General features: G+C 32.5%; 1 protein-coding gene across 1 annotated transcript; it reads left to right on the top strand.

Moving 5' to 3' along the window:
• The first annotated feature begins 210 nt into the window (after positions 1 to 210).
• LOC129915592 (DNA-directed RNA polymerase III subunit RPC3) lies at positions 211 to 11,360 on the top strand. The gene is made up of 7 exons (XM_055995204.1): positions 211 to 294; positions 350 to 504; positions 579 to 1,044; positions 8,682 to 8,942; positions 8,999 to 9,348; positions 9,417 to 9,584; positions 11,175 to 11,360. The coding sequence occupies exons 1-7, from the start codon at positions 222 to 224 to the stop codon at positions 11,340 to 11,342; spliced, it is 1,641 nt and encodes a 546-aa protein (XP_055851179.1). The 5' UTR covers positions 211 to 221; the 3' UTR covers positions 11,343 to 11,360.
• Positions 11,361 to 11,550: the final 190 nt, after the last annotated feature.

Genomic DNA, 11,550 nt, shown 5'->3' with positions numbered 1-11,550 from the left:
ATCTTTTTTTTCTTTCATCTGACAGTTCTCGATACAGACGTTAAATTTTTGCACTTATACGATAAAAGACCATTTGCAACGAATCGTGAATACCCCTATTATTTCTACATTTTTAAATTCATTCTACAAACTTGCAAACAAAACTTGCATACTTCAACTTGCACATGTTCAATTTTAACAAACCTCACTGAATACGTTCATTTTTTTAAGTTCACACCACAATGTTTCCAAATGTCAAAATAATTGACATTACAAATGTCACAAATTTCACGTGCGGTGCATTGCAATTTTGCGGTAGTAATTTGTATATTGTTTACATTTTTTCGATTAACTTTTAATTAATTTTTAGTTAAAAAAATGTCTATAAATTATGGTAAATTAAGTTCTGTTATAATAAAACAATGTTTCGGTGTAACCGTACAAAAAGTATCCGATTGTTTATTCGATGCAATCTCTCGGAGTCTATCGAACATTGTCAAGTCAACAAAATTAACACGAAGAGAGGTTTGTTTTTTTCTTTTTAAATAAAATACATAAACGATGTTTACAACTTTGTTCAATAATTTTGTATGCTTTAGGTAACAAATGCCCTCGCTGTTTTAATAAAATTTCAATTAGTCACATTCAAACCATCCGACTTAAATCCAACTATCGCTGAATACTCAATTCGACGTGATGAAATTCTATATATTTTACGATATTCCCGATATGTTCATTTAGCTCAAACTAAGTACGGAACTATTGGAGCTTCCATAGTTGAAGAACTCCTTCAATCTGGCAGCCAAACTACTTCGCATGTTATTTTGAGATGCTTCTCAAACACTGACAACAAAGATAAACTCGAGACGTATCGTGATTCAATGATTACAATGATTGGTGACAATTATCTGATTAAATTGCCACTCCTTCAGCAACAGGAAGGTGATTCAGAGTTGATTCCTAAACTTCACATTGAGCCGTACGATGTCTTCATTCCTCCAGACATCGATTTGGCGGCAATTCAACAACTACACTCTGGACAAACGGTTCCACTTAAAGATGCTGGTAAGATTGTCTTTAGTAGAATTAGAGTGACCGCTTGAAATCGATTTTCGAAATTTGGTCGGGGGAACCCCATAAAATGTTTAGCCTTTGTAGATAGCCTTAATTTCAGCTCGATTTGATAAGACTAAATGGTGCCGACACTAGCTTAAAATTCTAGAAATCTGTTTTTTTTTCACTGTTTTGAAAAGAAAATTAGCTCTAGCTCCCAAAAAGATTAGGCTATTTTCACTTTGTACGTATTTATATGTTAACAATGAAACTTTCTATGCTGGCCCGTAGCCAGGGAGGAGGGGGGCATTGATGGGCAACCTTAAAATAAAAATGCTCTACCTTAAAAATCCCTAGTTTGAAAACATCTTATTTTAAAATTCCCTATTTTGAAAATAACACCGGCGCACAAAAAAAAAAAAGTGTCATGAACCAGAAACCAGACCTATCTTTCTATATGTTTTTGGGCACGCTGAATCCGAATTTGAAGTCCGTTTGGCCCCATCACCCTCCAGTTTTGAGCTGTGAGTGCATTTTGTTTGAATTTTTATGACTTTTTTGTAGTTTTTTGCATTTTTCTCAAAACTGAAGGGTGACCGGGCAAAACGGACTTGAAAATCGGATTCAGCGGTCCCAAAAACATATAGAAAGATAGGTCTGCTTCGTGGTACATGAAACTTTTTTTTTTGTGTGCCGGGTATGACAGCGACATGTCGCGACAGTGCTAGCACACAAAAAAAAAAGTTGTATGAACCAGAAACCAGACCTATCTTTCTATATGTTTTTGGGACCGCTGAATCCGAATTTCAAGTCCGTTTTGCCCGGTCACCCTCCAGTTTTGAGAAAAGTGTAAAAAAGACCCCAAAAACTACCTTTTTTTGAGTTTTTTGCATATTACTCAAAACTGGAGGGTGACAAGGCCAAACGGACTTGAAATTCGGATTCAGCGTGCCCAAAAACATATAGAAAGATAGGTCTGGTTTCTGGTTCATGACACTTTTTTTTTTGTGTGCCGGTGTAATTTATATTTAGAGAGTAGAGCACTTTTGAAATAAGATTATTTTTAAAAAAAGCCTGAAAAGCCATACTCAAAGTCATTGAAGGTAAAGAATTTTTGAAAGTAGGAAATTTTTGAAAATGCATTAAATTTAAAAGTGTCTTATCTTAATGCCCTACTAGACCAGTGCCAATCCGGTTTTCAGAAGGCAAAAGTTGAACAAGTTATTAGCAGCATAAGGGTGGTGAGAAAATTTAGAATAAATGGTATATGAAAGGGGAAAAATAAATTGCCCACAAAAAAATTGGGGGAAAGGGGGTGAGTGGGCGAAAAAGTGGGGTGGGTGTCAAAAATCATGGTTTTTTACGATTTCTGTCAAAATTAGTCGTCCTATCGAAAAAAGTCAAATGCAAAAGTTGTAGGTAGTGTAAATGTCTACAACTTTTACTCAAACAATTTTTTTATATAACCTCAAAAATATTGAAAAAAATGCAAAAATACGATTTTTTGATTTTTTATTTTTATCTTTTACAAAAATAGTTGGATTTTAACAAAACTCGGTTAAAAATTACTTTGTTATGTTTTCTATCTATTAAAAATGTTTTTTGAGCAAAAATTTAATTTTTGGATTTTTGACGAATTTAATTTGAAAAAATAACCTATTTTTCAATCAAAAAAGTTACCGAAAAAATTTTCGATTTTTGAAAAGTTTGGAATGCAATTATTTAGCTGAAAACCGTTTTTTAAAGATTTTGTGGAAAAACTATACTTTTGTTTCTTTTTTATATTCCCACGCCTCTTTCCCCCCCAGATACCGCACGCGCTGGGGTCCATTTTCACCGAGTACGAAGTCATTTGCGGATGATTATCGTATCGGCACTTTTTAGTGTTTTTTGAAGGTAAAAACAAATTAAAAAGAACTAAATAAGTAAAGAGAATGGTAATACGAATATCAAAGGAAGGTCAAAGATTGGGACTGCTTAGTACAAGCATTTATTATATCTGTGCAAAATAAAAAAAATTTAAAATGAACAAAAAAATAAATTTAATATTTCATGTTTAATTTTCAGAAAGTGTCAAAATTTTAAAACAAAAATGTTTTAATAGTCAAGAGTGTTGATAAAAAAATAATTCAATATACATATGTACATACAATTAGGTATAAAGACATTAAATGAGAAAAGAATCAGTAAACATTGAACATAAATACAAAAAAAAAGTTTATGAGCGTGGTACACTGGTTTTTAGTATTTTTTTCAGACTAGTTTTATTAATATTAAAATCAAACAGATTAGTATTCAAATTTACAAGCTTACACATGCGAGTTAAGGGCACATGCATACCATAATTAGTACGGTGTTGGGGTAATTTTATTAAATCTAAGCTACGAAAGTTATAAGCACCTCTCCGGTAGTTAAAATTAATAGAATTAAGCAGATCCGGGCCATCAATTACACCCGTTATAAGTTGATGAATAAATACAAGGTCGTTATTTACTCTCCTTTGAGACAAGGTTTGGATCTGCAGTAAATTGATTCGATGCTCATAGGAAGGAAGGTTAAAAGGGTCCGTCCATGGTAAGCCTTTTAAGGCAAAACGAATAAAATTACGTTGGACTGATTCTATTCTTTCTATATGGATGCTGTAAAAAGGTGTCCAAACTTGAGATGCGTATTCTAAGTGGGGGCGAACTAAGCAGTTGTAAAGAGCTAATGTAACGTAAGGGTCCCTAAACTCTTTCGACCAACGCTTGACAAAACCTAACATAGAATTGGCCTTGTTTACAATCAGGTTTATGTGCTCTGAGAAATCGAGGTTGGAGTTAAAGTTAACACCAAGGTCTTTAAAGCTATGCACACGGAGTAAAGTGTGATGAGATATCTTATAATCATACAGACTAGGAGTTTTTTTCTTTGAAAAGGTCATCGTCTGACACTTAGTCGGGTTGAGATTTAAACCGTTCCTTGTACACCGAATAGCAAATCTATCAAGATCATCTTGCAAGGATATGCGGTCATTCACAGAGCTAATGCTTTTGTAAATTTTCATATCATCTGCGAAAATAAGAATTTCACTCTTACGTAAACATAACGGTACGTCATTAATAGCTAAAATAAAAAGAAGAGGTCCCAGGTGACTACCTTGCGGGACGCCCGATTTGGCAATGAACGATTTTGAGAAGGTCCCTCTGAATTTCACCTGATATGATCTATTTTTAAGGTAAGAAGAAATCCAAGTGATAAAACTTATAGGAAAACCAAACATTTTTAATTTAAATTTTATGATGTCATGAGAAAGTTGATCAAAAGCCTTAGAATAGTCTGTATAAATGCAGTCGAGTTCCTGTCCACTTTCTAAAGCGAAGGAGCAATTTTGCAAAAATGAAAGTAGATTCGTAACCGTTGATCTTTTTAGCATGAAACCATGTTGTTGATTACAAATAATATTTTTACAGTAGAACGTTAAACTATCACAAATAACTTGCTCAAAAAGCTTTGGAATACATGAAAGTTTAGATATTGGCCTATAGTTAGTTATGTGGGCTTTATCTCCCTTTTTAAAAACAGGAGTAATATATGCGCTTTTCCATATGTTTGGAAATATACCCGATTTAAGAGATAATACGAAAATGTGTTGAAGAGGGAGAGCTAAAACGGATCTACAGTTTTTCAAAACTATCGGAGGAATTCCATCAGGTCCCAGAGAGCAATCATCATGAAGAAGTGAAAGACAGTGTGAGATCTTATCGAGCTCAACTGGAATACTGTTAAATGTAACTTGGGGGTAATCACGTAAATAATGGAAGTAATCTATATCTATATCGATGGGGGTATCAATAAAAGATTGACTAAAGTTATTTGCAAACGCGTCAGAGATCTCAATAGTACTTTTTAAGATATTATTGTTATAATTAAAGTTTACTGGATAGCCGTCAGACTTTTTTTTTGAATTGACGAATTTCCAAAAACTTTTAGGGTCTTGTTTGATAGAAATCTCCATCGACTCAAGATATTCCGTAAATGACAGTAACATTGGCGAGAAATAATTTTCCATAGAAACCAAATTATACTTTTCTAATGGTCATTGACCTTTTTAGTTTGAATCAAGCACTAGAATAGCTCTAACGTGCAAAGTTTTTGAGATATTGAATTTTGAACGTCCCAAACACTCTTTTTCTGATTTTTGGGATGGTAATTATGTCCAAAACGTGATGTGATAGAATTTTTCTGATTTTCGAGCTCAGCGCACAAAAAAACCATTAGAAAAATATACTTTGATTTCTATAAAAAAAAAAACTTTTTGACTAGTGAAATCGAACAGGGCAGAAAAAATCGAATGCCTTGTTCGATTTCACTATTCAAAAAGTTTTTTTTATAGAAATCAAAGTTTCAAAATTGGCCTACTTTCAAGACCCGTTTTACCAAATCTGATTCCATACAACTAGCAGTAGTTATAGGTGGGTATATTCTGTTTCTATTTCATTTTTAACCGACTTCCAAAAGTTTTTGTAACCTCGCACCTTTAGACTAGGTGAAACACTTTTGATAATTCTTTTTGCTGATGCATGCAGTGTGGTCCCATTTCAATTTTGTCAAGTTCTGACTAGATAATCCATGGAAAACCCATAAATCGATCGATCCATAGAAGCCGGTTTTGTTTTTGTTTTGTTTTTTTTTTTATAAAAATGATTATTGTTGTATTAGATTCTTTCTGCCGTCTAGGGATGGCGGTTGTTAGTACAAAAACCGGTTTTCGGTTTTTTTGCTTGATTTGACAGTAAAAAAAATTTAACCTAATTTGTCAACCAAAAAAAAGCTCTTCCGGCGAACCCCACATGCGGAGCCGTAGTGTGAAACAGTAGAGTGGGAGAGTTGTGACCCCATCCGAGATCATGACTATCGTCGATAATGGTGAAGAAGAAAATAAAGCTCTTCGAAGAAAATCCCTAAGCAAAGCTTTTTTTAGTTTGATTTTGTTATAAGAGTTCTTAACTCACTCTTAGTAGGAGTTTTGAGGAATTCTTAAAGCTGAATATGAATGAAAATGTATAATTATATGGTTAGTTGAGAGAGGGAATGAAAGTTTTGAAGGTTTTCAGTTATTTGTCTCGTCGGATCTTTTTTTTGTTCGACGTTTTTTTTTTCTTCCGGTTTTTTTTTTGTAAAACCGGATAAACCGTGAGGACAAAAAAATTGAAAAAAAAAACCGGTTGACCGAAGCAAACAAACCGAAACCGGTTTAAACCGGCCGGTTTTTCCCATCCTTACTGCCGTCACTAATTTAACTTATAAATTCATCATTTGTCCCTATTTATTGAGAGTTCTCACCGTATGCAAACCATAAAAAATACGTTGACACTTCCACTAAATGATCGCTTATAAGATATTGTTACATATTTTCAAAAAACGAAAATTGTTAAAAAATTTTTATTTGTACATACAACCCATAGTATTACAGTATTTGCCGTTCCAACTCTCTGATATTTCTGACCTTTGAAAAAAAAAAAAATTAATTCACTTCTACCGTGTTAACTCAAGTTAACTCATGTGAATTATCAATACATTGAGGTAATAGAGTTATGCGAGTATCTTCGAGATTTTAGAGCCCCCGCACACTACAAACTTTCTATCGGCCGACAGTTTAGTCGGTCTCTTAATCAGTATGAAAATGTATGAAAGTGCGCACACTACAATGATTAAGTATCGGCCGATCAAAAAGTTTGTTTGATCGAAAAAATAGTTTGTTTTGCTACACAATTGCCTTCAAACTAAAATATTTCTTACCCAGCCGACTATTTAGTCGCCTGCCTGTGTGCACACTAGGAGCCCAACCCGACTAAACTATCGGCCGATAAAAAGTCTGTAGTGTGCGGGGGCTCTTAAAATTAAGTTGATTTTTGACACTAAACCATCTTTCAAAACAATATAAAGTATACAATACGCAAAGTATTGAATTTAATTCGTATGTTATATCAAATCAAGTAAAAATGAAACTCCGTGAACCACGCGGCGTTTTGAGCGCCGGATTACCACTTAAGGATTTATATATTACTTCTCTGGACCTTTGGACAAAACATTCTTCAAATTAATCAAAATGGCCACTTTTTTTATTTAAAAAAACTTTTTTTTTTCTCAACAGGATATTTAAAAGCTGCGTTCCTTTGGGAACATTTATCTACTGCTTAGTACTTAAAACTACTCTAAAGTAGTTCAAAACTGCTTTAAGTACTAAGCAGTAGATAAATATTCCCAAAGGAACGCAGCTAAAGATCAAAAGTTAAGCAGAAATATTTACAACACTGCAATCTTTGATCCTACCATTATAAAAAAAGGTATAATTCAACTTCATAGGTCCAGTTTCTTATTTTCAGAATTTAGTAATGTTTGATACTTGATCTGCAGACCAATCTTTTCGAACAGGTTATTAAATCGAGATTGTTGAAGAATTTTTACATCCTGTAAAAATAAATTGGCTAAACCTAAAAGTTTGTTGGCAACACCTTGCTTCAATGCACTTATCCGAAAGAGTTTGTTTGAAACTTAGGTCAGTACAAAAAGGTGTTTATTAATATTCTTTTAGAATCCGTTTTTGACCATACATTTTGAAACCTTTTAAAAATATCTATTTGAGGTCCAGTGCTTGATACCAACTAACAGTCAAAATTACCTCCCAACAAAACAGGTATAGCAACTCCTTATACAAATTCCACTGTTTTAAGAATCGGTGTCAAAACCCATTTTGCAGAATCTAACTTAAGTTATAACACAGGTTAGAAGCAACTTCTTTCTTTAGAAAATTGGTTAAGAGGTGGGTCCAAATCAGCTGTGTTTGTTTGGCAAAGCTTTCCGCATTACGATTTCCCAAATTTCAACGTTGAACTAAGATTTTTATGCACGCACCAAGAAAAGGGACAAAAGAAACTAATAAATTTTGTAAAATTTCTATCCGAAACTGGATTTAGCTTCTATTCTTCTTAGTAGTTGTGTGTTCATTTTTTAATACAAGTAATACATCATACTCCAACTGTGGATACCGATAGCAATGCCAAAAAAAACACAGCTAATGTCTATGAATTGTCAGTTTTTCTTAACGATAAAATCACAGTTTATGACAGAACTATGAATTTGGCCCATTACTTTTATAGAACGCTAAATTCCCCATTGTTTCAACATTTCAAATAAATATTTTCTTCTTGAATAAAAAACTGATTTTGAATCTACAAAGTTAATTATTTTCTGCCCTTGTGCTTTTATTGTATTTAAAATTACATCAATCTATAACAAAGAATGTTTCATTGTTAAATTGAACACAATATAGATTTTTTAAGTAATACTTAACTAATTTAGCATCTGAATTATGTATAAAAACATTACCTTTAATTTAATATATAAAAAGTGAAAATAGCCCATCTTTTTGGGAGCTAGAGCTAATTTTTTTTTTTTACAAAACAGTGAAAAAACAGAGATTTTTAGAACTTTGAGCACCACTTGCACCATTTAGCATTATCCTGAATTTTAGGCTATCTTAAAGTCTGCAAAGGCTGAACATCCTATGGGGTTCCCCTGAAAAGAATTCGACAACAAAAAATGTCCATGAGAGTTGCGGTCACCCTATTAGACATAGTCATCATCTTACTTTTTGTATTTTCTAGGAATTTATTGGCAAGTAAACTTTGCTCGGTTCCATCAAGACTTCCGAGATACCATCATGATCTCGGCGATAGAACGCAAACACGGAGCCAGTGCTGGGGAATGCTTTAGATATATTCTGAAACAGATGTACGAAAGGACTGATCCATGGCAGAAGCAATCTTCAAATCCTTTTACGTTTGTCGAAATAAAACAAGCAATCGAGAAAAAGTCCAATAATTTGGAATTGATGAAGTATCTTGATCAATATGTTATGCTTATAGGTAAAATCTCCGAATAACTTTAAAAATTTCATGAACTTATTCCTTTCCTTCTTCAGCTGATGATAGTTTAGGATTCATCAGGCGGATCGGTGAAATGGGTGGTGGTCAATATATTGTTGAGATGGAACATGCTTTTCAACAACTAGCCTTAGCTTGTATTGAGAATGTTATCACAGAGCGTTTTGGTTCGAAGGCCTCGAGAATATTTCGAGTGATAAAAATGAAGAAATTTATTGAACAAGAAGAAATACAAAAAGAAGCTATGATTCCAGCAAAGGAAGCTAAACTTCTTGCTTACAATCTCTTTCAAGAACAATTCACACAAATTAAAACTATTCGGAAAGCAGGTGGTGGTGGAAGTGGACCAGCTAAGGCTTTCTATTTGTTTCATGTTAAGCATAAACAGGTTTGTTGTCCTGATTGATTAGTTGGTAACTATTTTTACTTATATTATTTGTTTGTCTTTGTTTGCAGGTGGTGAAAATGCTTCTTGATATATGTTTTAAAGCTTTGTTTAATGCGATAACTCGATCGAATTATGAAAAGTCTGAAAATAAGAGGCTTATAGAGAAATCACAAAAATTGGACAGCATTGTGGAAACTATGAAGGAACGAGGTGAATCGGAGGAATATATTGCAGAGGTAAGTTTAATAAGTTAGACTTTAAACAAATTATGCCTTGAGAAGTCTTGCTGGTCAATATTTGAATTAAATAGAATCAAAAATGTACTCCTGTTGAAATATAGTAATTCCGAGAAAATTTAGACGAAAGAGTATTTTTTTTAGTAATTCGAGATTACACTTGACATGAATGTACCAAAACTCATCCATACTCATAGATATTTCCATTTGCTTTTAAACAACCGGTTTTTTAGCAATTCAAAAAGAAATGATCACATCATTTTATTTTACGTGTACTGTTGAAGCGTATCGTTCTGAATGTGAAAGTTGGAATTATTGTCTCCTTAAATCCTCACACAAATGTTCATACAATAAATGAGAGCCGAGGAAAAATCTAGAAAATCATTTAGAAAAATGGAAACACGAGAAAGAAATTATACTTAAAATAACTTTGTTTGCATTCCAATGTGATTATGTAGTCCATAATGCATGATGCATTATGATGCAGAAGTCCAAAAAGTAGTAAAAATTTAAGAATAGCTTTATTCTTCAGGAAAATTTTCACTTCATGCACGTGTGAATTGCACACATGAATTTTTTTTTAATATCTCGCTTAAATTATGTAACTCCCATACAACATTTTCGAGTTATAGAAATTTTTTTTATAAAATGTATATTTATGATCAAAAACTCGGTGAAGTTGAGAGTGCCATCACATAGTTTTTTTAATTGTATAGAATGCAGATCAGTTCACCATGATATAGAGACTCGTTCTTCAGCCGCACAACAAGAATGTAGAATGCTTTCCCTCTCATTGTGATGTTCAAAAGTTTAAAACCAATGTGCGCCGGTATCTCCTCTTTCATCTCCTGTTTTCCTAACGCACGCACTGTTTTGTGTTGTAATACATTTTAAGGGTGGTCATAACCCTTTTGCTTGCTCATGAAATAAAAGCTTTATACAAATCAAAATGCAATGAAATAAAACGTCAACGAACTACTACTGAATTTTTTTTTTAATTTGTATGAGTTTCTGTTCAATAAAAACATTTTACTCTCTACGAATTCCTTATAATGAAACAAAATCGAATTTTGCTTCTTTGAAAGTCTAAGACCTAAAGTTTGAAGGTGTTTGCTTAGTATTTAAAGTCATAACCATTAAAAAGCTTGAATGATAGCTTATTTTTTAAATAAATTCAAACACAAAATTAAAAAAAAAATTTTAAAGTAAGAATAATTTCTTTTTTTTTTTTAATTTTTCGTAATAAATTAAGGACTATTTTTCTTAATTTTCGAATCGAACACAAAAAACTACCTTACCCACATGATGTTAAGTCTATTCATTGAATTGTTGAAAGCCTAAACCCAGAAAATAATAGCATCTGTCGCTTAAAATTTAATTAGACTAATTTAGCGCGGAAGTAACAATTTTTGTTCAATGTATTTCTGAAATACCAAGAAGCTCTTTTCCCGTCTAAAGATCAATGACCTTTATTTCACTTATCTTGATACTTGATTATTGTATTTAAGTCTTCTTCCTCGCCTCGACTGAATTATATCTGACAAATCAGACTGAAATATTTTTCTTTTTTATTGATTTTTTTTTTTTCAGATTTTAGAAACATTAACACCTCCTGAACGAGAAATTCTCGAGAAAGTAAAAGCTCGCATAAAAACACTATCCAATGCTGAGCTGGCTCTTGACGACACAATCTTCTTATTGCAAATGTATCTATTTCATTCATCTGTGCCAAAATACACAACCACAAAGACAAAATAAAATTAATATTTTCTTTAATCACACTTTATTTTAATTTAAAACAAATATACATACACACGCATGTGTGTATGTATATATAAATTATAATATAAAGACTGAATTTTTTTGTATAGCCTATGGTATTATGGATTTAAATAGTAGGTAAGACATATTTTTTTTTTAATGAGCACATTATTAATAAAAAATGTGTAAGGTAAGTTTTTTAAAT

This window comes from Episyrphus balteatus, chromosome 3, assembly GCF_945859705.1.
Source record: "Episyrphus balteatus chromosome 3, idEpiBalt1.1, whole genome shotgun sequence".
NCBI classification, from domain to species: domain Eukaryota; kingdom Metazoa; phylum Arthropoda; class Insecta; order Diptera; family Syrphidae; genus Episyrphus; species Episyrphus balteatus.
This window is presented reverse-complemented; position numbering and strand designations above follow the sequence as displayed.